The sequence below is a fragment of the Falco biarmicus genome, chromosome 15 (assembly GCF_023638135.1).
Source record: "Falco biarmicus isolate bFalBia1 chromosome 15, bFalBia1.pri, whole genome shotgun sequence".
Taxonomy (NCBI): Eukaryota; Metazoa; Chordata; class Aves; order Falconiformes; family Falconidae; genus Falco; species Falco biarmicus.
This window is the reverse complement of record NC_079302.1, coordinates 4,661,057-4,688,435: the sequence shown is the minus strand read 5'-3', so window position 1 is coordinate 4,688,435 and position 27,379 is coordinate 4,661,057. Positions and strand designations below refer to the sequence as shown.

The window sequence follows — 27,379 nt, the reverse complement described above, 5'->3', positions numbered from 1 at the left end:
AAGTTGGAGGGAAGCAATTTTGTGATTATTTTTAGGTGGCACTGATAATGGTGGAAACATTTTAATAGGCAGAAGGTAAATATAAAAATAGGAAGCAGAAATATAAGTTCTTTGGCTAATCCACCTTTTCTGCATAATTTGCCAAGGCAGGCAGTCAGAAATTACTTTTCACATTTTTTGCAGCTGTGACAAAAGACCCAGGCCGGTCTATATAGTGGTTTCAAAGATAGTATTTAATGGGGAGTAGATAAAACACAGTTAGGACTTCATAACATTAAACTTAATTGCACAGGCAAAATACAACCTCAGCACTCATCAAAGGAAGCTTTACTGTTCCCAATCCGTAATAGTCCCTTCAAAAACAGAGGGTATAAGCGAGTTTGGGGCATCTTGTGTGTTACTAGATGTCACTGGGGTATCGTACCTGCTGTTGCCGTAAGCACGTTTCCATTATTACAGGAACAAATGAATAAATACCATTGGCACCTACGAGGCCCACGGCAGTAAGCGCTGCTAAAAGCAGCGTCTGGCAGAGTGCCCCTGGATTGTGGATGTTGTGTACCCAGACACGGCTTATCATCGTGTGGGAAGCGTTAGCAGATAGCACACAATACTTGAAAATAAATCAAGCTCCCAAGTGCTGAACTGCTTTGTGAAATCGGTGCGCTGGCGTTCTGCAGGAGTGAAAGGGAGAATGTGGATGGCACAAGCGGATTTGTGCTTTGCTTGTCGAGGTCTGAGCAGCTCTCTCAGTGAGTAATTAAGAGTGGTAGAGAAAAGGCGTATCCTGCTGGTCCGTGCTCCTAGGGAATCAGCCTGGCTCCCGCCCCTGTACACACCGCTGCCTTCACCTGTAAGCTTTGTAAAACATTTTACTTCTTGTCAGGAAGCACAGCTCGCTCTTCCTGCCCTGGGGAAAAATAACTACTGCTCTACCTCATTTTTAAAAAGGCTTCTGTTGCTGCATTCTGAGGAAAGCTCATTTTACCTGACACGAAACAGCTACCAAAAACGTCAGGTTTTCTCTTTCCACACTTCCATGCCTGTATCTTGGCATCAGCACGTCAAGGAGCTGCTGCCTGTAACACTGACATTAGATAACATAAATCCCTCAAGATACCCTGCGGAAAAATTACACTGTGGTGTGAGATGCAGTTTTGAAGGCTTGAGAAAGAAGCTGGAAATATTTTTGTTCTTGAGTTGAAATCTTAAACTGAGAAAAACGTGCCTGAGTGTCTGTCTTTCTCCGTAAGAGATTAGACATCTTGCTTCCAAATACTGGTGAATTTTCCATGTGCTGTTTAGGATTCAGTATTCTTAAGTGACAGCAAAAAGTGTCTTATGTCTAGGGAATTTAAAGAAATAATTTAACCTTTAGTACTCTTTCCAAGAAGCAGTTTAACTTGCAGAAAAAATGTTCTGATTCTTATCTTGCTGGTATGTCTTAATGAAGCTTTAACCAGCAGGAAGTTCCTATGGAGAAAAAACCCCCAACCCTAGCGTGACAAGCTTTATGTATTATTTTATTTCAGTTTCTTGTCGTGTTTTCAGTTCTCATGAATGGACTAATGAATGAGAATCTAATTACCCCTTCATGAACTTGCTGCGCTGTGTTGTCTTACAGGCCGGGTCAGGGCAGATGCATCCCCAGCCGGGCTGGAGATGAGCGTGAGTAAGAGCATCGACCAGGGCCAGCTGCTTACCATTTCCTTCTCCCTTCTGATAACGCCACTGTGTGAGGGGGGGGACAGCCCAGCAGCTGGTTTGTGATACCACACGTGGTTTTTAGCATTATATAGGTTTTTTTTCTGGAACTCTGAGTAGCTTGGGGAAAAAAATGTTTGGGTTTTTTTTATCATGCTGGGTTCAGTGACAGAATACGACATAGAGATGTGCAGGTTCTTTTGAGACTGCAGCCCTAGAAAAGACGATTGCATGAGAAGAGAAAAGGCTCGTGTTTAAGGTAGGGGTGGATGTCACAAATAATTCAGCCAAAAGGTCTGCATAGGTAACCGAAACACATATTGAGTCAAACATCCATATGATCTACTAAAAGGCTTGTCCCATGCTTAAGTTCTTTACGTCGACAAATTAAATCTATTTGTTCCAAATTTTCAGCAAATCTAGGAATACCGAGTTAGAAGTCAGGTTTGCATTTATGCATTTTTCAAATGAAACACCTCGTATTGGTGTCCTGTGCTCCTCTGCTCGTTGCTTCTACCTGCATAACCATCCTTGCGCTGCTGCTGTCTTGGCTTCCCTTTGTGAACACCGGGATGCCTGTTGCCGGCCTGTGCAATTTAGGCCACCGAAAATTCAAAACTTATTCTGCAAGCTTGTTTCTGTACTCTGAAGTGGGGCTTTGGGAAAACCTCAGGAGTGACTATCCAGCGCAAACAGCTGTCCGAAAAAGAGGTTCAACAAGAAGGACCTAAGTAAGTTCTGTAAAGGAAGGAGAAGCGCTTTAAGGGGGTTGTAAAAATCTTTCATGACAACCATGAGCAGCAAAGGGACCTCCTTCAGCAGCGACTTCTGTTCCTTGGCCACAGGCACCACACGTGTAACAGCTGTTGTGCCCCCGTGCCCACTGCGAGAACTGCTGGGTGTAGCTCTGGCCGATCCACGGTGTCGCTGTGGCCCCGACGCTGCCGCATTGCCTTTGATGGGCCATGCCAGTGGCGCCTCCGTGGACACTGACCCAGAGCAGGCTGACTTTCTATTGAAAGCGGGAAATTTGAGAGGCCAACTGACCACGAGCAGAAGTCCCCCGCTGAGATCCAACCAGGGCAGATGACTGCTGCTTGGAAATACTTCATGGTAGGCAATTGTGCAGGTAAAGTGTAAACAGCTTCTGCCCGAACACTATTTTTGTGCTGTTACAGGCGTGAGGCTGGTACTGCTTCAGTCCCTTAGGCTCCTGGTGCTTTAAATATTTTTTTTTTTTTTCTCTACACAGGAGGCACCTTAGCTTTCCGTGTCTTGGTCCCCCCAAAACACAGTACAGTGCTGACTGTTGGTTTTTTTTTTCCTCCCCCGCTGAATCTCATTACTGCAATGACTGGAGAAGTAGCAAAGCCCCTATTGCACCCAGAAAACTATTGGGATAAAAGTTATGCATCTCTGAAGAAATAGTCTTCAGAGCTCCTAAAGCTCTCGGCACTAGGAGGAAGCTTTATGTGGACAGCAGTGATCAACCCGTTCTTGCAACACTACAGGAAGATACTCCGTCCCTTCTGCTCCTGAAAGAATGGATGTGTGTGTCCTGGTTGCTTCAGTCATATGTATAAATCTTCACCTCCTGGGCGCTGTCATGAGCAAAGGTCTTATGGTATAGTGAAATCAGGAGGAGCACGGTATGGTACAGAAGGGTGAGCCATTCCCAAGCACTTTGCAAATGCAGTGGAGTAAGAACAATTACAGTAGTTACTGGGAGGCAGCTAACTTGGGAGCAGTTTATTCAGCTTACTAGCTAATGTCGGCCAATCCTTTATTTCCATAGCCACAGACCTCATACGTCATTGATAATTCACAAAACAATTAAGTCAGTACCATGTTGTTAGGATCATTACTCCCTGCATCTTAAGAACATGGATCCACAGGAAGGCACCATGTTTTTGAAGTCAGAAAAGCAACATGCTGTTTGGGAGCTATAATTCATGGCCGCTGGTGTAAAGGGTAGAAGAAAATGGAACCAATTTGTGGAACGCAGTAAGCAGTAATGCAATAACAGACCACTAAAAATGGCAAAACCGAAGGATAAAACAGAAGTGAGGTGTAAACTTTCCAGCAGGTTTCCTCAAAGCATGCTATTACAATAAAACCTACAAAATGTATATTACTACAAAACATCGTGGTAAAATGTGAACAGACTTTACAGTAAAGTAAGGGATAAAATTGAAGGCGTTTTAAATGCCGTTGAAGTACAGGACAGTGTCATCCCTTCTGCCCACATCATTTTTCACCATCAGCTATGGCTTTTAACAGCATTGGTATTTGAACAAACTGGTTTTCAGTCGGGAGGCACTGTGCTTATTTGTATTTTCAGCCATTTGAAGGGGCAGCCTTCCCGGCAAACACAGTCTGTACTTAGGCAGTATCGTGGGCAGAAGAGAATTTTGCCTTGAACCAGATGAGCTACGTTAAGGGTTTTCACTCCATTATTTACCTTGTAAATTAGACTCCCGAGGGGAGAGGGGGTTTCAGATGTTTGAAATGCTGTATGCAAAAAGTCTATACATGCATCTCCCTTCCCCCCCCCCCCCTCTTTTTTAATACTAAAGAGCCATTTTCACTGCTAGCTCTCTGCCTTAGGACAGAAGGGCAGCGCTTGCAACAAAAGGAAGGGAGCGGCAGCAGGGTGTGTCAGCTGGAGGGACAGATGCTGATACAGAACATCATTTATTGTCGTGAGCACACACCAAGCGTTGCACTTCATAGGACCAGAGAGAAACGTCCTGACCGTCGAGGGATGGATGGATCTTCTTTCCGCTTCCAGCAAACCTCCCTTCTGAACACCCAAAGACACAACGTTCTGGCTTTCTTCAACCTCCCCAGTAACGCTAAGCTTTCTCTAAGACCCGCTTCCCAACCGAAGCGGACTTTTGCAGGATTTGGTTGTTTTAAGGAAAAAAATACGAAGTAAATTAGCGATTAATTTAACGGATTCTTGCCTGGGGGTTTCAGTATTCAGTTATGACTCAGTCCTCTCAAAATCATGAGATTGGCTTAGTCACTTCAGGTTTTTTGCCCTCAGACACGAACACTGAAGCCACCCCTGGCTGGGGGGCAGCCCTCCCAGGCGGCTCTGCCGCGCCCAGGTGGGCCCACCATGGTCCCGGCCTGCTGCGGCCACTCTTGCGGGCTTTTCCCAGCTGCCTTTCCGCCGCACGGCCCCGCCGGGCTCCACGGCACAGGGCCGGCCTCCCGCCTCCCGCCGCCGGCCACGCTCCGGAGCTCGCCTCACGCCGCCTCCGCCTCCCCCGCCCCCGCCGATGCCCGGCGGCTGCCAGCGAAGCTGCCCGGCAGCCTCGCCCGCCTTCCCGCCTCGGGCTGCCCCGCTCCCCGCCTCAGGGCAGCGCCCGCCGCTCCCCGCCGCCGGGCCCCTCCCCCAGGGCCGGGCCGCCCCCGCCCGCCGCCGCCGCCCGGCCCGCACGCAGGCGCGGAGGGCGCCCCGGCCGCCCCGCCCCTCCCGGCGGCGCTGTGCGCAGGCGCGGTGCGCGCCGCCTGCCCGCCCGGCTGGTGCGTGCGAGAGAAGATGGCGGCGGCGGGGGCAGCAGCGTGAGGCGCCCGGGAGACGGCCCAGCTCCCCGCGGACGCCGGGCGCCATGGCTGTGAACAGCGCCCAGGTACTGGCCGCCCCCGCGCTGCCGGCCCGGGGCGCTGCGGGGGTCCGTGGCGGGGCTCCGAGGGGCGGCCGGGCCCCGCGGCGCGGCTCGCCGAGGGGGGGAGCGTGGTGGCCGGGACTAGGCCCAGGGTGATTCTGCAGCTTCATTGAATCTCCTCGGGGCGGTGGGGGGGGGCTCGCCGCCGGCCGGGTCGGTGTCCCGCCGCGCTGCGGGGGGCGGCCCTGCCCCGCGGGGGGGGTCCTGGCCGCGCCGGTGTCACGGCGCCGGGCGGGCAGGAGCGGCGGGGGGTGGGGGGAGGCCTGTGGGGGCCCTTGGCGGGGTGCAGGCGGTGCCGGCCCCCCCCGAACCACCCGAGGGGGGGATGGTTGGGAGAGAGTCGATAGTATGGCTTTTTTTTTTTTTCCCATGCCTTTTTTTTTTTTTCTTTTTTTTTTCTTTTTTTTTTTTGTTAGGGAGGGAGAGACCGAAGCGATTCTATAACGAGTAGGGAGTAAGGAGATTTGTAAAGTAATCCTCCCCCCGCCCAAACACTCAATAAACCCCAGTGCATTGGGGTGCAAAGGGCTGAGTGTTGCAAGATTGCTGTGCAGGGGGGTGCGTGTGCATGGCCCTGACTCCCACTAACTAAACCAGCCAGAAGATTTGTGCACGGAGTTAAAAACCGACAAAAAAACCTGCAGTCGTCGTGGTTTTTCTCTGGAAGTTAAAAGCTCGATTCCTGATGTAATCTAGCTGTGCTTAGAGCAAATTAATGAATGGGTCAACTTCACTATTTCTTTCCTGGAAGGTTTTTCTCCCAGAAAGCTTTATAGCGATGTCAGGCAGCATGTGTGGTGCACAGAGGTGTTTACTTGCAAGGCTTCATCCAACTTTTGATTTTAGCAAATAATAAAGCTTAGAAAACTTTGATCCCATTAAAGGTAATTTTGTTAAGAAAGGGTGTCTTTTGTGGTGGAAAATATCTTTCGTTAAATTTAAATGTTTCAAACGAGGTGATGCTTTATTCTGAATTCTGTATTTTTCTGAAGTTAAAGCACATATCTAAATGTCGTGCACTTAGTGGCTCTGACAATGACTTTCCCATAAACAAAAGTTTGTGATCAGTGAAAACTATCATGACATTTCTTGTCCAGCTTGATTTATTTATGTTTGAGAGAAAGAGGGAAGTGATTTCGATAATGTGGGTGTTCAGAGTGCAATTGCAGTTTCTGGCGGTTGTTTAAAGTTAAAAATGGCTTTAAAATTTTGTATCCTTCAACTCTTCTATCAGAGTGGAGGAAACTCACTTAGTTTTGGACTTTTTTTTTTTTACTGTCCTAATTCATGATAGTTAGAATGCACATAGGTCGAAAGGATTCAGTATCCAAGTCGGAAGCTGTTTTACTCATTGCTTTCCCCTCCCCTCAGTACTAGACATCAGTACGTGTGGTCGGTTTGATAAGACTGGCTTTTACGTTGCAGCTTTTTTCTCGATTTAGATTAATTAAGGACCTTTTTTGTCTGTACTTAATTAAGTTGGTGTACCTTGAATTAAAAAAAGTTCAGCTGATGATTTAGTTCATGGTGAAGCACTGCATAGCTGTAAATGAAACTAGATTGTAGATTCATCTTTAGTAGTAACTCGTACGTACACTATTTTAAATCACCCCTCTCTATAGGTAAAGGTAGGTATTTCTGTCTTGCGAGGGTTGCTGCTTAAATTTGTATATAATTCAGAAGCAAATCTGAATATCTTTCAGTTGGTGCTTTGTTGGTATCATTAAACACAGGCTGGTTTTGTGTTCTGTTGTTTTGGGTTTCTTTCTCCCCCCTAATGTAAACAGTTTATTTAAATGCTGTCTGGGATTTATGAGAATACATATTCTAGAGCAGTATAGTGCTATGATGCTGAAGTAAGGTTCCAGTGTTCTGGATGGAGAACCTGAAGATAAACTCAGGGATGCAGTTTTACATGTAGGTGTTTCCTCTTGCTTTATTTTTATTTATTATAAGGTTTTGATAAAAGTTGTCTGTTCTGAGGGCAAAATTAATAACATTATTTAGTCATTATGTTTGTGTCCTAAGCAAAAGTCTGTAGTTTTTCCATGTGACTAATTTGAGTGTACCTTAATGAGACTTTTTTTGGCACACAGGGGAAAACAGTCTTAAAGAAAATCATGCTCTTCTAATAGCTAAAATGCATAGTCAGATCTCTGCCAATTATTAGATTCATGTAATAGTGTGCAGAAATATTTTGTCAGCCAGTTGTACATTCTAACAAATGAATCATGAAACATGACCATATTGTATATTTTCCAAGAGGCATTAATTTTGGATGGCCAGCTAGTCAGCAAGCACGAGTATACAGTAATACAGTTTACGTATTGCTGGTCATTTGTACCTCGGTATTCCATGTCATTATTTCGTAGTCATTTAATGAGAGATTTCAGTGTTGCTGTCAGTTTTCCGGGTGTGTTCTGAGTGTATTCAAAATCTGTAAGATTTATTTTTATTAAGATGAGCTACAGGTAAACCTGTATCACTACAGGTTTTGTATGACACTACAGATGTTGAGCTGATTTAGCAACAGGATATAGTTGAAACCGTTTGTCATCAAGGCCATTAAAGATCTTTAAAAAAAAAAAAAAGACATTAGGAACTGTATAAACAGTTGTTTTAGCCACTTCTCCTATTGTTTTTCATAGAAAGAATTAATACAATTGCATCATTTATAAATCTTGTGAAAACAAGTTAACCAGAAGAAAGGATACCATAGCAGAATGAATCATTTATGCTTGTTTTGTTCTTTCACCATTAGTGTGGTGTCAAATTAACTCAGTGCCATTTTAAATGTACCATATTGCCCCAAAACCCAGCTGAAGTAAAAACCAGTATAGTTGGAGTTCAGAAAAAGCTGAACAAGCTCATAAGCTGCTCGTCGTCTCCCAAGCCTGTGTCTGGCCTGGCAACCAGAATAACTGGAACTCGGAACATGGCATGCAATCCGACTCCCTGAAATACTGCACTGCAAACTACCTCTTTTATGGCTGGCTTGGAGTGTTGCTCCCTGGCAGGGTGTAGTTTGATGTTCCCTTAAGCCACTGCTGTTTCTAGAAGGAATTAAAAGAAAAAAAAAAAAAAAGAAAAGCGTCTGTACGCATTTGTTCTGTGCTGTCTTTGCAGTGTATTGCCTGGTGTTTGTGGGTGACTTTGATTAGGAAATGGATGTCTCAGAAATAGTCTTAAAAAATTGTTATGCAGCTGGATGAGTTTCTTGTGCTAGCTTGCTTGCATCCATGCAGATGTGTCTAATGTGTTACAGTGTTCTTCCAGGCAGGAAGAAGCGTGTGGGGAGAGGGCAGTGTGGATTCTGTCTGTCAGGTTCGTGAAATACACTGAAAACTGTGGGGGACACCCTGCACACAAAATGAAGAGGCTCTGGGTAGAGGCTGCTGATGGGTGGATTTGGAGAGATGTGTTTGAGTCCATCATCTTGCTATAGCTGCTGCTTCTCCCCATCCTGCCACGTTGCTGTTTTGTGTTTTGAAGGGATGAAGAAGCTGGATCTGTCTCCACCAACCCCTTTTTTTTTTCCCCACTTCATTGCTCAGATGGGCCTGCATTTATCCTTTCGCTGGAACTTTTGCCTATGGAGTCATTGCTCTGTGCTTCCGCGGTCTCGGGAATTCAGGCTGCAGCTGAAGCTGTGAGTTTAGGTAGCCAGAAGGTATCGTTTGCCTTTGTAAAATGTGAATGGTGAATCCACACAGAGTACAGTGGGTGAATGTGGTTGGTCAACTGGGGGGGGGTGGTGGTGGCAAAAAAAAAAGTCTGGGAAAACTTAACATAGAACTTAAATTTGGAACTATATGGCAGCATGCAAATAATAGAATAAACCCCACAGGTTTTGTGAATCACTGCTATTTATTCTCTGTATTCTAGACTGTAGCACTGATTTGGAGACTTTTTAGAATTGATCTAGCCATTTACCTAGTAATAAATCCACATTTTGTAGGCTGTTGCTTAGACACACTGCTTTTTCCATTCATGTAGCTGTTAAAATACTTGTAAAGTTAAGTGGGATTTTGTTTATAGGTAAACTAAGCAGTCTCGTTTCTGTTTAGTGATATACGTGCAACATGCTGTGTCGTACAAAACAGCCAAATCTATTGTAATAGAAGTTGCTGGCCTTGGGCCATTGGATTATAGTCATTTGTCACTCTGATGCCATTTCAGCAATGTAGATGTTCATTTCCAAAGAATTAAACATGCTAGAACTGCGGTTTTTCTTTTTGATGGAAGTGTTTTATGTGTGATCATTAAACATACAACTGGGGATTATGGAACAAAGGGTTATGCTTCATGGTGAAAAAAAGTGTGTGTGCGTACATGTGTGTGTGTATATATGAACGCTCAATGGAATAGTCTGGTACTTTAAAAATGAGATTTTAAAAATGAGATTCTAAACTCTGTTCTTATAAAATTTTAACATATGCATTTAAGACTGTGTGTGTTAAGCATTCCCAATAATGGTGTTGTGTTGATTATTTTTAAAGCACTTTAAAGGATTTTTGTTATATTAGCGCTCATGTTAATATATTAATTAATACTTGAATAGGGTAAATCTTTGAAGTGCATTAGTCTTTTTCATCTTGTATTTGACTCTCAAATACCTAATTTGATTGCAGATGTTCTTGAATTTTAAGTACATGTAAAAACTTTTCCTCCTTGTTTGACAGCATACAATCTGTTGATCTTTGCTGTGTGCTACAAGATGTTTTTACTCATCTGTAGTTAGCCAGGAGGTAGTTTAAATCACAGTAGCTCTAACAAAGTGCTTGTGTAAGGCTTATTGTAATCATACACCTTACGGAATAGCATAGAAAAGCCTTCTTGAGATCCTGTGACAGTCACAAATACTAGTGTTGTAGAAACTGAAAGAAATATGCAAGAGTGCTTCTGGGAATTTTGCTGCTTATAGTATTGTAAGTGAATTCATGTCATGTATGAAAGTTTTAAAAGAAGCAATGTATGTTATTTGCATTGGAATTATAGTAGGAAAGAAAGGGATATGGATCAGAGTCTACTGAATGTAATGTTAATACAAGCTGGAAAATCACTTAAGGGTTCTGTAACTTTTGTTAAAAAAGTAAAAACCCCAGTTGGGGTTCAGTTTTGAGGTGGAGGAGAAAAATGCTCTTTTCTGTAAGAAACTGTAAAGAACAATATATCTCTAAAGGTTGTGTGGAAAGATGCAATTAAAAAGACATATAAGGAAGTAGGTTTTCTTCAAAGAATTGTGTGTGTGAAAGACTTAGTTTTGTGTGAACTACACGGAAAGTAGTAGCAGAAAAAGCAGTGCTGTATTCCCTCAGTGCAGTGGGCATGGTTTTTCATACGTTTTTCAACATTTAGGGCTTGCTGTAGTGATTCACAGGTTTCCTGCCTCATTTTTCCCCGTGAATGTTGCTGACTGGCAATGGATTTACCAGTGTAACTTCAAATACAGAAGTTGTATATCATTCATGCAGAGAAGTGAAGGCTTTTGTGGTGAAAAGGTTTTGTCTTGGAGTGGGATTCCTTTGTAGGTAGTGTAGCAACATGTTACCAGTAGTGATTCTTACGATGTTAAGGTAACATTCTTGTTTTCAGGAGTATGCAACAGTTTTGCTGTATGCATATACCTGTCTCAGTGGGAACATGTATATAATTTTCTATATCACGTTTTAAGTTGAAGATTGCCTGCTATTAGCATTGAAAACTCTTAGAATGGGGGTAGGATTACATGGTATCGGATGGCAAGAGTGACTTTAGGTGTGCTGACTTTCATTGCATTAACATGTCGAGGCTTCAGATGCTGTAGGTGGTATCAAACCGCAGGTGTTCTCGCTCCTGGTTGTCTGGTGAAGCAGAGCTCCTGTTGCACGTGGCTCTCGCTTGAGCAGGCTGAGCAGAAGTTTTAAAGAGGGAAATGAATTCAAAGCTAACCTTCTTTACAAGGTGAGAGTTAAAGAAATAACTCTGACAGGAAACAAGGGGACATAGAGGCAAGATATTATAATCCCTTTGATTCTTGCTGCAAGCATTAGGAAGATGAGGGACATGAAAAAAGTTCAGTTGCTTAGTGTAATGGTAGCAACAGGCAATTAGATTAATCCTATTCAAATAGTGCTTTTGGACCATGCTAGTTAAGAGGTTATTTGGTTAAAAATCATGCTATACCGGTACATAATATGGAGTGGTCTTGTCATTTTAAATATGAGTAGGTATGATAAAAAGAGACAGAAATAGAGAGGAAAAAAGTCATTTTCAGCATGTTGCAGCTGAATTGCAAGAATCGAGTTCTTTTGAGCTCCAGTCTACTTCAGTGTACCCATTAAATCATATGGGCTCTAATAATAGGTAGCTGTTACCAAAGAAAGTAAGCAATAGTGCTGTAATGACCTTAAAAGTGTGTTTCTGATCCTCTGCAGCCTTTGGGATACAAACCCAGAGCTGCCACTGTTTGAAAATTTCTGTGGAGCACTGTAGTTAATTGATATAAAGATGGAAAAAAGTCAGACAACTTAGGCAATTCCCAGTGCTCATTTTCTTCTCCAGGTAGAGGTTGTGACCATCGGCTGTTGTCCCTTGACAAGAAGTTTAAGATTCCGTGAATCATTAATAGTGAAGGCTCCCTAACAGAACTTAAAGACCGCAAAAAAAGGGTTTATGCTGTTTATATGCTTTCATAGCAGGCAAGAATGAGATACATAAAATTATCATCCTGGCATTGCAAAGCGACAGAAAATGTAAGTGCAGCAGAATCATAAAAGTGTGAAAGAGGAGTAGTCAGCTTTCAGAGCAGAAGAAATAAAGCTGTTGAGTTTGCTCATGTCAACAGGTTTGCATTATCAGTCTTTTGAACTTTACCTTTGTTCAAACACAACACTGAATTGTGGTGGTCACTCTTGTTGTGAGTCAAAATGACTGTAAATACCAGTTTCTGGCATGGGTCTCAGTTGCCAAGGACTCAGTTTCCTTAATTGGGGAGGAAAAAGGCAATGACATGTATTACACTTAGTACTAATGATTTTCACATAAAGGCTGTTATGGTTTTCTGCTTTGATGTAAGTCATCCTTGAAATAGAGACTTCCCAGAGTTCTCATCAGTGTCCACCCCTGGAAAAACATAATTAGGGCAGTTTGTGTGAATTTTTTTTTCCTTTGCTTTGTGCTGGTGCTAGTGATGGTGAGGACCACAATCAGAAGCTGCAGTGGGCTGCGGGGATCCCTTGTTCCCAGAAGCAGTGCCTGATTGTGGGCCATGCCGCATAGCGTGTGCATGTACAATATTTTCATGGTAGTATGACTTTATAGTTAGTCCGAATACTTCAGTTTTGTTTCTAGCTGAAAATCTTAGGGCTTAGCTAAGAGCTGAGATAGGTATTTTATAGCTGTTTGGTTTGCATACCAAATTTTGTATAAGTATTTGTACTTCAGATTTGATTTATTATTGCTTAAAAAAAAAGTCTTTTAATTAGTGAACAACTGCTTATTATATTAGCTTTGAAAGTCAGTTCCAAGTATGAGTGTCCAACACATCCACTGTGTTTACTGAGTAGCGAGAGATTGCAACATTTGATAAAGGCAGACATCACTAATGTGAAACTCGGTTCAGTTTGCATTTTCTGTGTTATTTGCAAATCAGCCATTTTGAACAATAGTATGAGTTACTGATTGTGTTTACCAAATGTTTTTATGATTTTTAAGATTTTAATTGGATTTGGGACCAAAGGAGGCAATGCACAGCCACATGAGAAGCATGTTCTTTCAACAGCTGCCTAAATTGGTGCTGTTTGAAAGTGGAAAGTATTATAAATTCACAATATGCAGGCTGAAATACGAGGGTGTGGTATCATTGTTGTTGCTCAACTTTGTCAGCAGTGTGGATTAGAGGGCAATTTGCTAGTAGTTGCGTGGGGGTCCTCTAAAATACTCTTGCTCCTTTGTACCGTAGATGGATGAGGGAGAGGACAGAAGAAGGTGCTGGAGTTGCAGACCTGCTCGTGGAGGTGTGGGGTGTGAGCAGGGACACTGCAGACAGCAGATGCTCCCACCTCTGTCCTTGCAGTGAGTAAGCTGTAGAGCAGTGCTGCCTTGTGTTTGTCTCCCCTGCCACGTGTAGGTGGGTAGTCCTGTTTGTAGATGGTTGGGTGTGCAGGCCGAGGAAGTGGTGATTCCAACTCCTGCCTGGATGGAAGGGATGCATGAGTTACCAATTTTGTGCTCTGATCTCATAGTGTTGTGAGCTTTATCAGTAATAGTATGTCAGGGTATGCTCTGGTTTAGTCTGTTTTTCCACCTCAGAAAGCAAGGGAATTTCAGTATCTTCAATATTGTAAATGTGCTCAGAAACATCTTGAGTGCTCTGCTTTGCATTCTGTTCGTTCATATGTGCAGAACAAATCTGAATGCTAACAGAAGATCTCATATAAGGAGAGACATGAACTAGCACCACTATTAGCGTTACTCTTTTGAAATGAGCTACCAAAAAAAAAAAAGTCTTAATATTGACAGTGTTGTTGTCATACAGTAAACCTACTGCCATATTCATACTCAGTTTTTAATGCTGCCATTTAAAAATATGGGTGTTTAATGTTTACTGTATCTGCTTTAGTTGCAGTAGTGTATTAATATGTGTATCCATTTTAACAGCTATCTTGCATCTACATGGAATTGTGTCGCAGATAGTTCAGCTCTAAAACTATCTCAGGAAGAGGTGGCACGTGTGGTGTCCCAGTTTTCATTTTAACTTGCCTATCACTTCAAAATACAAAGTTGCTGTCGATGGCAGTGCCAGATCCTCTCAGGTTTCCACCTGCCACTTACCACACGTCAGGCTGGCAGGGTAGATGGGTGGCTCTGTATATACTGAGAATCCAGACAATAGATGGTGTCCTCAGTTTCTGTGTGCGGGGGGACATAACAGCATACATAGTGTCACGCAGTGAAGCAGCGGAAGGGGCTTGAGTGCCTGCAGAGAGAAAATAGAGCCTCTGTTCAATTACTCTCAAACTTCAGCAGTTACAGAGCTTAAAATATAGGAGACTTTATTATGTGGTGGTAGTTGTGTTTTCGTTTCTGTGATCCCCTTGAGTCATTTAGCAATCGTCGTGTTTTTTGCAAGTTCTCTGGTTTATTTTTGGCTGTTTCTCTATGAGATTGTAACCCATTTTTGGCAGGTCACAGCGTGCAGAGGGGAAAGTCTCATTCTTTCTTGCTCCTGACCACTTGCATCATTTACTTCATCTTAACCCTCCTTCTCCCACTGCAAATTTTTTTTTTTTTTTTTAGAAGTCATCTGGATCATTTTCTTTCAGTTTGAGTATAATCATCTTGCTGATTGTTCAGCATGTGCCAGAATTGGCACAGGAGAAGAGGTGGGATTGTGAATCCAGCAAAACGAAAATGCCAGTAAAACCTGTGCGGCCCTGGTGAATGGAGCGGTGGTGCTTGTTTTTGATGATGGGCCAGTGTTTTCCTGTCGCTGTATAATGTCTAGTGCCTTGCCGAGGTGGTTACCCCTGTACAACCTCTGGGTATTATTAGCTTTTACATGGTCTTTTTTTTTTTTTTTTTTTTTTGTATTCTCAGTGGCTTATGTGGTTTTGATAGAACTTTGCACCACATTTCGATGAATACTGAACTTTTTATGTTAAGCCTCATTCGGCTGTGGTTCTAAGCATTCAGCACTTCCAAAATTTAGGGTTGAGATGTGAAGTTAGGTCTTCAAAAGAGGCGTATCAGTCCTGGGTAGGCGGGCTCAGCTGCCTTCTGAAGGTGTTAATCTGTATTCCTTGTCAGGATGGAGTCCACATACGTAATTTTATTACCACCTCACCTAATTTTAGCCACCTTAAATCCTGCCCTGAGTAATTGCTTGTGAAAAGCATTGTGTAGGTAACTTGTCTGGCTGTGGTGGTGTTAGGGATAGATTTTAATTTTGCACAATGTTTAGCTATGGTTACTCAGAGGCTCTCCATTCTTTTTCCAATTTTCTTTAGATTCCAGGGTATTTTTCAGCTTGCTTGCCAAACTGGAACAACAGTCTCCTTACTGCCCAGGATGGAATTGTCCGCTGGGATGGATCTGTGTTGATCCTGTGAGGTATTAGTCCTCTTGTCAGGATGTGAGTAGTGGAAATAAGGAAATATCGAATGTGTACAAACTAGTGGCAATCAAAGATACAAGCATTCTGAATTTTGGTGCAGGTTTGCTTTTGATTACTTGGGTTTAGAAGTATAATGTTCAGTGTAATTTCCTTGTCTTAAATAATAGGGTGCCATCCTGAGTCTCGCATGCTGTATCAGCATGTTTAGCAGCTTTGCCTACATGGAAAGGGCATCTGCTATTCCAGTGCATGGGGCAGTTCACAAGAGGGAGTTCCGTGAAAGGAACTGGGATACATACTGCTGTAACTGAATTACAGAGCCTTCTGACAACAGTAGAAGGATTATGCAATTCCAGAATATTGGGTGATAATTCAGCTTTTGGAGAAGAGTGGCCCGGCAGGCACAGACCAGTTCTTTCCACTTCTATTTTTTGTCCTGTGCTGTCTCTACCAATAACTTCAGATCCTGTGTTGTCTCTTCATCTAACTCTTGTTCCTCATCTTTGGCCTCATCAAGCCAAATGTAATCTCCTTCCTTCCTGGAGTACTTAAAAATGCGCTTGTATTCAAACTTCTTTAATTTTTTAAAACTCAGGGTCTTGTGGCACTTTTTCTTCCTAAAGCTCTACCTTTTTTTTTTTTTTTTTAATAACCTCATCCATGTCTAGATTTATTAGTTTTACTTTCTTAAATCATGGATTTGAAGGGTAAAAGTAGCCTGTGAGGTACGTTCAGGTATAGTAAGCACAGAAGAAGAAAGGCTTTCCTCTGCCAGGGCACTGCCAAGCATCTCTGAAGCTTGCTAGCTGGAAGCCATTCCAGGGAAACCTGTCTTTGTTCCGGTAGCCCAGAACATCCTGCTTTGCCAAGGAAGGAATGTACTGGCTCCTTGATACTATGAACTTTGTGGATGTTCAACAAGGTAGTGTATGTGCTGTTCTTCTACCTGGAGAAATGGAGAGATTCCTTCAAAATCTTAGTTGCTAGAATACCTGCTAAATAAAGATTTTGTAAACCTCGTAAAAATGCTGATTTATACAGCATGTCTGGAATTTGGGTGGACTGCTGTGAGGTGTTCAAAGACAATTTGCTATTTAATGTGGCCAAAACAGTGTTCTCCAGATGCAGAACTTACTTTACTAGCATGTTCTTAGAAGTTTGTTCTGCTGTAGGTATCTGGCACAAAAGGTGCAGCCCTAATGATTTTAGTCTGGCAGAGGAAAAAATTGCTAACACCAAGGTTTCTCTGCTGGGAAGTATTGGATAAAATTAGTAGGAGATTGTTTTGCCTGCCCCACCTATAACAGTAGTTAAACTGGCTGTGTTCATGAGTAACTTCATGTTCCAACTTCTCTCTCCTTAGTGCTTATCATGCTATTAGTAAATCAGAATAACTCAGATCTTAATTATTTTCATTCTTCATTATAGGAAGAGTTTGCAATTTGCGCATTAGACTCAGTAACTAGTTCAGCACAAGCAGAGCTTGCAGAGCTTGACGTAAATGTGTTTGCTCAATTATGAGCAACGAGCTTGAAGCTGGTGTGTTCGAACTTCTAGGGTGTGAGGATAGAGGCTTAGCAATCGGTGTTCTACCAACCACTGTTCTTGAACTGAAAACTGAGGAAGGCCCTATCTACCCATGTTGGGAGTACTTATTTTTCTTTTGCTATTGCCTGCTTGGAGAACTGAATAGGAAAATATTTTTGTTTGGCTTGTATTTTGATTTAACATCACAAGAAAATAGATTGGAAAATGTTACTTTTCTGAATCACTGGCAGATGTTCTGTGGGCTTGTAGTGGTGGAGCTGCTGATGTAAAGGTGTCAGAAATTCCATCTTTTGCTCTCCAAGGAGCTGGGATTTGATGCAGTCGGCTCTGACAATGCAGTTGTTATCTTCCGTCTTGCTGTCTGGAGTGCACTTTCCCAAAAGGACTGCTCCTCACTGCAGCTCTGGTTTGTATAACGTGTGAAAGTATGTTCTTACCTTGGGTTCCAGTGGAAGGTAAAAGTAGGGTATCTTCTTAGCAAGACTGTGATGTGCACTCACAGGGTGCAAATCAAAAGGAACAGAAAACATAGATGCAACCCTCCTGTCACTGGGCCAATGCTTTATGATCACATATAAGTGATACAGCTGCATTGCCCTCTCTATACTATTGTTATTTGCAAAATAAAATTGTGGCTGGTTTTGGGCATGCTGTTTGTTTGTTTTGTGGAACAGAAGAAAAATACCAGTTAGGGAAAGCTTTAAACTTGAAACAGCAGAGGGTTTTTTTGCTGGGGCAGCTCTGCTTTGGAGACCGGAAGATAAGCAAGTCTTTTTGGTAGTTGGGGCAGGTACACTACACTCATAAATGCAGTGGTGTCTGTGTAAGATGATGGTGGTTTATTTTTTTTTTTTGTTCTTCCACTCCCTTTTACCCCCCTATTATCTGCAATCAGCACTTTATAGACAGCTTCCTTGGGCTGGTTGCACTTTGTGGCAGCTGCTGTTTGTTTGAAATAAAAGAATGCCAACAAGCGCTTCATTTTTGGTAATGGAATGAAAAGTGTATGTGAACAGAATTTGTTTGGGTGTAAGAAATTGGCTCGTGTTTTGGCAGGTTTTTGTATGGTTATTGGTGGTTTGTTGCTCTTATTTGCAGTATGTTAATGGATGAAAATGAATAGTAATGAAAGAGTACAACCTGTTCTGCTTTTGTGAACAACCTTCGGGATAAACTGTTTGATCTCCTTGTTGTGACATGATAGTGTCAGGATGTAGGGGCCATTTGGTCATTAAACCTGCCCTTCCAGTAACGCTGCAGCCACAACTGAAATTTCACCAACTTGTGCTTTCGTACTGGCCAGTGATCTGGTTTTTCCTCTGATCAGATAATGAGCTTTTGAGAATGATCATTCTTTTCTTTCATACTGGAATAAATTCCCCTCAGAGTAGTTAATGTAAAATGTGTGGAAAATGCCTAACTTTCTTCAGCTGTAAGAATTCTGTAATAACATCCAATGAACCATGAATTGGAAAAAGATCAGGGAAGGTACAGTCATGCACTATATTTTTGAGCCTTTGATTGCTTAAATGGTAGGCAGGCAGAGTTGCACTGACTCATGGGCTTAGTTGACCTACATTTACCTACCTCTGCTCGCTCTTCAGGCACTATGTAGATTTGTTAATGTTCCAGTTTTAAGCTGCAGGCTAGTGATAAAGGACTGTAAGGTGTACTAAGAGTTTGCTCATGGTTTGTAGCTTTCTCATCTGCTAAAAGCTTTAATATGCAACTGCTCCACCTTAAAGTACACCTTCATTTCCGTACAATTTTACTTATAAAAATGAACTTTATTTTTCCATAAAGAAGAGATGTCAACATAGGATTTTTTCAGAAACGTATTTGCCTAAAACGCTACTATTTAGGTTGTGATACAGGTGTAAATAATATGGCCAGTGGTCTTCATATTTCCTGGTGTGGGTTGTTGCTTGCAAATTCAGAATCTAAAAAAAAAAAACCCAACACCCCAAACACCAAAAATGGGGTTTTCAGTCTCACAATGTTGTCTCTCTTTAATGGGGTTTTCAGTCTCACAATGTTGTCTCTCTTTTTATAAGCATTTTAGTGATGAGTTTCTTGGGATTTGGAAGTTCAGAAAACCTTGTTGTATCAGATTAAGTAATCATCTGTGTATAAGGCTTGATGGATTTCAGCTTAAAAGGAAGGAGAGCCTGAGGGAAGGATGTCTTTCCCTACACTTTCCAGAAGAAATACTGACAAACCTTGACAAAACAGGAGAGAAGTAAAGGGTGAGGGACTAATCCCTTATTTGCTGCTGGGATGACTAATGTAAAAGTGTTTTCTCTTCTAATCAAACCCAAGTGCAGTCATACACATGTGCCCTTTTTTTTCCTGCCAGGAAAGAAGACTTTTGTCTCAATGGTTCATTTTCTCCCTCTACTCGCCTCTCTTGATAGCTTTAAGAATAAGTACGCTTTGTGGAAGTAGCTCGGTGAGCAAGATTATAGAGCTTATGGCATACATAAACTATTCAATCATTTCAATTTATATGTGAACTAGTTTTGACTTGTTAGGCCTTCTGCTGAGATATGGTTGAATTATTCTGTGCCACCGTTAAGTAAAAGCTGTATTTTTGTTTGTGGAGCAGCAGTTGAAGTGGGAGTATTTGCAGCTTAAACTAATTTGACTGGAAGATCTGAAGCTGTTGGTTATTAGATGAAAACCACGTTAATGCTTCTTGAAAGCAGAAGTTGACACTTCATTTTCCTAGCTTTCTTGTAGTGCAGGTGATGCCAAGATGATGATGCATCAGCAGTGCTATTTCTACCCATTTTTCTAGGACAAGCAGCTGTGTAACACGTACTCCTCCTCCTTGTATTCCTCCAGGAGACTGTTCATGTTGCTAGACTGGAATACCAGTGGAGATTTCTTTACAGGCAGTAACAGGGGTAGCATTAGCATTCATTTTCTAAGTGGTTAAGGAGAGCACAGTAAAAAACAGTTGGCATGGGGAGCTTGCAGGTCAGGCACTGCAGGCCTTTGGGGTCTTTGGAGAACTTCCACGTGTGTGTCTTGTCGTCTCTCCTCCTGCCCGGGAATTAGTTCTGTTGCTGCTGCTTTTGTCTGCATAGTTAAGATGCCACTTGGTCAGTTATGATAATCAGTTATGGTGCAAACATAAAAGTACTCTTACTTTCATTCCTGCGTGGTAGAAAACAAATTTTCTTGTATAGATTTATTTTTTTATCTTGAAGGTGTATAAAGGTGATGTCATTGATGAAATACTTTGTTCAGTGGTGTAGAATCTGCTGGAGTGCAGATATATGCTAATACTGTAATCGTGTTATAGAGATCAACTTAGAAACTGATTCTAGTTTTGTTGCAACTGGAAACACCAGTGACCGACAATCAGGAGGGTTTGGGATGTTGTTCTGAAGATTTATTTAACGAGAGTTTTTTGGTTTTTTTTTAAAGAGAACTGATGTTGGGAGGCAGGTACTGGATGCAGGCAGATGTGATCCCTTACAGCATGTCAGACTGAACAGCAGAATTGGTGATACCAGTTCACTCGTGAGCTTTGGAAACACAGGCTGAAATTCCTTTCCTTTACAGGGTGCAATACTCTCATTCATTCAATACTGTTAACTTGTATTATAGAAAAAACATATTGCAAATGTGATACACTTTTTAAAGTTTCTCATCTGCACAGTATTTGTCTAATATTCTAGTCTCACAATGTTGAGTCCTTCAAGGAGAAGGCAAAGACAGAGGTCTTTTGACGTCCTCTGTCCAGTCACACAGGAAGGAGTTCAGAACTACAGTTGTGTCTGGTTCTTTCAAATCTTTGCAAGAATTTATTTCTACTTCTAGATATTTTTAAGTTTTATTTTTGTACTCCCCAAAGCTGTATGAAAATGGGAATTTAATTCAATCCCCAAACTTGAATTGCAGAATTCTGATAGGTGGAAATGAGGCAGATAAATATGATGTACTGGTAACATAGAAGTTTAACTAAAAGCTGGAGCACCCATGCCACCAGCAGCTTCATGTGAGAAGAGATAACATTTTAGAATTGTACAAAGTATATTTAAGTTTGCACTGGTTTGGTGTTTTTGATATATGTGCTAGTTGTTAGTGCTGGCATCTGAAAGGAGAGACCTTGTGTGTGTCATGTACCATCCCACCTAATGCTACATAATTTTTAAGATTTATTCAAGCATTGTTTATTTTTATTTTCATCTTTGGTCTCATACACGTGAGCATCTGCAAGAAGGCATTGCCGTTTGAAAACACCCAGAAGTTCAGAACTTGCAAATCTTGAAACTAGCATTTAAAAAAAACGGTGGAAACCAACCCTTGTGGATAATTTACTTTTTAAAGTGATTGGTAGTTAAACCCCGCTATGGAAGGTACTAGATGGGAAAAACATCAGTTTCTCATCATGCAGTGTAAGAAAGGCACTTTGTTATGTTGGTATATGTTTACTCACATTCTTTAAAATCATGTTAATTTTAATGTATGTAATAACTTATTGTATATCTCTGGGCATTGGTCAAATTGGGTTACAGTAGTGAATTGCAAAATGGAATAGATTCATCGGTATGTTTCATGTTTACTATTTTGTTTTTCTGTTCCAAAATAGAGGTTTTGAAATACTGATGAGAAAGTGGAAGGTGGATTCTGTATTAGAGGTACATTTAAAAAAAAAAAATTTTTTTAATTCCCCCCAAGAATTCCGCAGAGCCTTGTCCTCTCCACACCCCTGCCTCTCCCAGAGGAGACTTATTTTCCATCTGTTTTTCTATACAACTGCAAGTGGGAGATCATTGAAATCTGCATAAAACTTTTTTGATATTGCTCTTAATCTGTGGCAGAAATGAAACGCACTAGACTGAGGCATTTTAAGGGATCCTTGAATGCAGTCAATGCAAGATTAATGATTGCTCTGCAGAGTTAAATAATCTGGGGAGTAGCAGAGAAACACAGTGAAATGTGTGCACCTGAAAAAGTGAGAGATGATTCCTTCCCAGGAGCTAGAACAGAAAGCTTCTATGTAGGTTGCAGCAATCATTTGAGAAGGAGAGTGAGATCAGATTTGACTCTGAATTAAGCCTCTTAGGGATTATGCATCTTTAAAAGTAAGTCTAGGGGTAATGTTACAATTGGAAATTTCCAAAACTTACCTCCAGTGTTCTCTTGGAGTTTTTCTTCCAAATCCAGTGTTGGTGTGAGAGTGCACTCTCGCCTCTAAGCATCATTCCTGCTCTGCCTTGTGAGTTACTGCTTACACCATTGGCTACTATTTACCATGCTGTTCAAGCAGCTGCTTTTTTGTCTGAGGATATAAACAATAATTAATGTTTGAAACTTCTAATCGCTAAACAGTATTTTTGTTTGGAGAAAGCTTGTTTTGCTTTTCTTTTTTTTGGGGGGGTCTGTGTGTGTGTACACGTTGGTGTGGGTCGTGTTGTGTGGGTCGCCCCCGTCCCCCCCCCAGTGAAATTTGTGTAGAGCTCTGAGTAATTAAGCTTCAACTTTTCACTGGTAATACTTTTTTAGTATTTTGGGCTTGTATGTTGCCATCTGTATTCTTTTTATGTTACCAGTGGTAATAGGCACGGATTTTGCTAACTGGGCCAATTCAGCAGTCTGCTAACATGCATTGTCCTAGCGATTGTGCTCGTCCTTTGCTTGGGGAGCTGTACAGCTGTAGTTACTGTAAATGAAAAGGCTGTTGATGCACTGGTGCGTCGGCAGCGGTCAGCATGACGAGCAGCTTACCTCTGAGTAAATCACAATCTTTTGCCTGCATTAGGGCTGACCGTAAGCAGCCTGTGTCTGAAACCCACTTTATCCTTGGAGTTTGTACGGTGAAGTCCCAGTCTGTTATCCACCATTGGGACCTGGAAGTACTGTGATGTACACACAAGTTTAGGGTTTGGTGCAGCGCAGGGCAGGTTAGAGTTTGGCATTTAAAGGAAGCGATTTGATGTAGTCCTAATAGGCTACAAATAGACTATTTGGGTTTGTCCACAAATGCGTACCTGAAAATACTAAAATTGGAATGGAAATAGTCTGAAATGGCTTTGGCAAAGTTTTAATGCATGCTGGTATGTCTGCTGTGTGTTTTAAGTGTAACTTAGAGAGTGTGAGGTGGATTAATGCTGGTTGTGAGTAGCTTTTATAGGAATTGTGTAAATAATTTTATTAAACTTCTTTTTGATTGTTCGAAGTATTAGATTATATTTGTCAGTTTGGGAAAGAGCTAACTTTGAGGCTTTTTGAATTATGTGGTATAATTTGTGGAGTGTGCAAGCTAGGACCCCAAAAGCTCATACTGATAATGAGGTTATTTCTTGCTGGGGTGTATTTTTCTTTTTTTATAAGATCCTAGCACACTCTTGCTTAAACGTGCTTACTACTTAGGCATTTCAGTTGCAGAAAATACTTCTAAATTTGCAATAATAGTTCAGAGTAACTACTACAGTAATGTCTTTCTGAAGCTGTTTCACAGCTAAAAAAAAAAGTATTTTCTTAAACAGAGATCAACAGAGACCATTTGTATAGCACCAGGCACACCGACTCATTGGGCTATGGGATGGGTGGACAGCAGGCAGGGAGCTAACACTGTGTTTCACGTTGCTTAAAATGTGGTGGCTTCCTCCCCTCTGCGTCCTTTCTTGTAGAGATTGTTACTGCTCGCCAAGTGATCTGATATCTTGCTTTTTCACTTCAGCATGTAGTTGTGCCTTAAAAAGGGTAGAAAATGCTGTTACGCTTGCAGAAATCTTTTGTGAGAGGCAAGGTGGACTTGAGACTTCAGGCAGAGGACAGGAAGGTCGGTTTAGTTGAGTAAGTTTAATGTCAGCAGTCATATAGCCTAATAAGTTTATTTTGAATTAACATTTTTCTCAGTTTTTTATGCAAATATCTTTTTAACTGGTTTACTTCGTGTTTGCAGGTATAAAGCATTGTGAAATAAAGCCTCACAAAATCAAATGAAATTCAGTTTTCTTCAGGCCCAAATTGGATAGGGTGTTTGGCACTGTAGTCTGACTAGGATTGATGTTTGGGTTAGATGCTGGTAAATTTTTAAAGTCCTGTTTTAAATGATGAGGACACAGTTGCGTAGACACGTTTTCCTGTGTGACTGTGATTATATAGTAAGCCAGTTTCATTAAGATAGTATTAATGATCACTTTAACTTCCATCTTGTGTTCCATAATTAAAAGAGGGGCACTTTCTTTTGCTCAGAAAGAAGTACGAGGCCTGTGATACCTTGGTTGAAAACACTGGTAGATGAAAAAACTGTAACATTAGGATTCCAGCCCTAGTTTCACCTTATATAACTTTTAGTAGTCACTATTTGAGATTATTGTTTTGTTTTGTTGCATGACTGCATCAAAAATACCTCCTAAAAACATAGCTTAGTTATGATTCAGCAAGTGTTTTTCTTAAGCATGTTTTTGGAATATGATAAATTCTTGCTGGTATATTACTGAAGAAAAATGACTTGGTTATATTGAGAGCATAAATCAAGCGTAAGTTCCCTGGCAAGAACTGTAAAGCCATTCACTCAAGTAGAATTTAGGGATCCTGTTCTGCTTGGGCGTTGTGCTGTCTTGGTTGGTAGTTAGCAGTTGGTTATGTGACAATTTTTTGAAATTTAGCTGTTTCACTGTGCTTAAAGTATTTGTATTTCAGATGTTTCAGGTTTTTTTGACTGTTAGAATTGTTTGTCAACTAAACCAGATTACAGTAATATTTCTTTAACCAATTTAATGCTCTTCACCATTTTTAAACTCTGTATATGTATAAATCACTTTTTGTATGAGAAAACTACATTTTTGTGTTTGCTGTGGAATTTAGCTTGAATTTATGCTTTGAAATTTATGAATGTAAATGGCTATTAGTCATGCAGACAGCAGGTACATTAGTTACATTGCAATAAATCACCTAAAGGCTGAAAAAAATACTGTGATTGAATTACTGTATCTACCATTTGTGGCAACAGCCTGTGCTTCACTAGACGTGATTTTTTGAATTCTAAGAGCTTTTTTCTGTGGCTCAACTGCTAGTCTAGTAATGGTATGGAAATACGTGTATGTATCTGTTGATGCAGCCAAGCTAAGGATTTAGCAAGAGCTAACACTGCTGAAAAAGCTTTTCTGTGGGAGGGTGGAGGATAGCAAAGAATTGTCTGAAATGAATGTTGGAGTACGCCGAAGATGAATGAGAGTGGCAAGCTGTAAGGTACTGGACCAAAGTGACCTGCTTTCATCCATAGCCATAATATTTGTGACTCTTAATGGGTATGTGCTTCCACATGCCAAGAATGCATTATTAGTGGTATTTTCCAGTCCTTTTTGTCCGTTTTGTCAATTTATTCAATTCCCTGTTCAACTTCTTTCTGTCCCAGTATCCCTCTGCTGTCCTGAATGTTCAGATGCTTTTCAGCTAATTACAGCTGGTAGTGGAAGTTTATAGATGCTTCCAGGTGCTATGAAATGCTAACATGTCAGGCCTTTTTCTTGAGAATGTTTCTTCTTCTGTAAACTAAATATAAACACTCATTGTAGGGTGGCTTTTGGTTTTCTCTGGTTTTGGTGGTGGTTTTTTTGGTGACCTTGTTAAGTATTCCCCCCCCCCCCCCCCCCCCCCCCCGAAATATAAATGCAAAATACCTAAAAGGGTGCAGGAAGATAATGTTGAAAAGATATTTCATCTTAAGATTTGTTACACAGAGTTTCAGGCACAGGGGAAACAAAATTCATAAGAGCAGCTGTACCAAACTTGATGATATTTAGGCTTTGTGTATCTTTCTACACCTAGGCAGTGTCAGTTCTGTGCTTGGGCACTCAGGTAGTGATACCATTAGTTTTGCAAAACTCACTGGTTTAGCAGAACTCTAGAAAAGTTATTCTTGTTTTTTCTGTTGTGAAGGGTAGGTATCTGTGGGGTTTTAGAAGATAAACCAGCTTGTGTCTAGGGCGTATATGAACTGATGCAACTACTCGCCCTACATGTTGGTTTGAAACTGGTCATGGGATGGGGTGCAGTTCATACTGTGATTACCTGTTGTGGGAATTTGAGGAAGATGCATTGTGTACAGTTTGAGAGCCTAAAGTACTTTGCTAAAGACTTGGGAAGGGATAAAGATGAGAGCTGGGAGGCAAACAAGTGAGTTTCTGGCTCCTAACACACAGGTCTTTTTGAATGTTTGTATCTTAATAGATTTTATTATGAATTTATTAATTGTACTGAATATAAATCCTCCTGTAACAAAAATATTTCTCTTTTATTTTTAGTATATTTTTGGGGAGTTCAGCCCTGATGAGTTTAATCAGTTCTTTGTGACTCCACGATGCTCTGTTGAGGTAAGATCTATTTTAAACTTTTTAGAAATAACATTTTAAAGCTACATCTCTTTGTGCTTACTTGAAATAGAACTATATAATTAGTTTCTTACCATTCTATTAGCTTGCTAATTTACAACCTGAAGATATTGATCAGAAGTCCTCTTTCCATGTATATGGATGTAAAGTCAATTTTTAGAAATAAGAAATTGATTATCCCACCTTCTGCTTGTCATCTTTTGGAGCTGGAACCGCTGACATTGTAGTGACAGGATATTGAAAGCGAGTTATCCAGCCCTATTACCTCAGCTTTGATTGCTTTGGTTTTTTTCAGAGGTGGATATAAAGAAAACTTTCTCAGCAGTGTTCTCAGTTGTAAGGTGGGCTTCTAAGTCTTGTGAGCCTTTTGAAGCACAGGGATTCTTATTTTCTGACAGGTGGAGCAGTGCTAACCATCAAAGCTGTGCTTACAAGGAAAGCTGTGCGTGGGGTCTGAGAAATGGGAGGTGGATCAATAATGCACTAATTACGGGGGTAGTAAACCATAGAGTGGAACCAGTTGTCTTTGTGTGTTTCAGTTCATAACATACTACAGATAGTATTGTAGACTCCTACTGTCTGTGGTTCTTGGTAGAGAAGGAAGAAACTCTTTTCCTTTGTAGGGAAGAATGTTATGCCATTGTCCTAATCTCCAGACTTGAAAAATAATTTTTCTTCAGGTCAATTTCCATGTTTTTTCTCAAAAACATTTTCATTCAAACATTTCAGTCATGCTTCTGTTCTCCCCCCTCAACATAAAGGAAATGAACGCTTCCAACTATAGATGCGGAAATCAATTTGTCACATTTTACAAATCTGCCGACCGTTGCTAATGCAACTTAGTTTCCCGTAACTTAATTTTCCGAGTGTCATTAGTGTAGTATACTGCTGAACCATAAAAGTGTGTGAAAGGAATATGGTGGGCTGGGGCAAGTTTAGAAAGAATAGAGAGCTTCTACTTGCCTTTAGGGAGAGCTTTGTGTCTTTTCTGGTAGGTGGGA

General features: G+C 41.3%; 1 protein-coding gene across 1 annotated transcript in view; it reads left to right on the top strand.

Moving 5' to 3' along the window:
* Window positions 1-5,189: 5,189 nt before the first annotated feature.
* The window catches only part of USP10 (ubiquitin specific peptidase 10), a 52,843-nt gene continuing 30,653 nt past the window's right edge, over window positions 5,190-27,379 (top strand). The window contains exons 1-2 of the mRNA XM_056360650.1: window positions 5,190-5,345; window positions 26,292-26,360. Of these exons, the coding sequence (XP_056216625.1) occupies window positions 5,325-5,345; window positions 26,292-26,360 (90 nt within the window). The 5' untranslated portion in view covers window positions 5,190-5,324. The remainder of the gene's footprint in view (window positions 5,346-26,291; window positions 26,361-27,379) is intronic.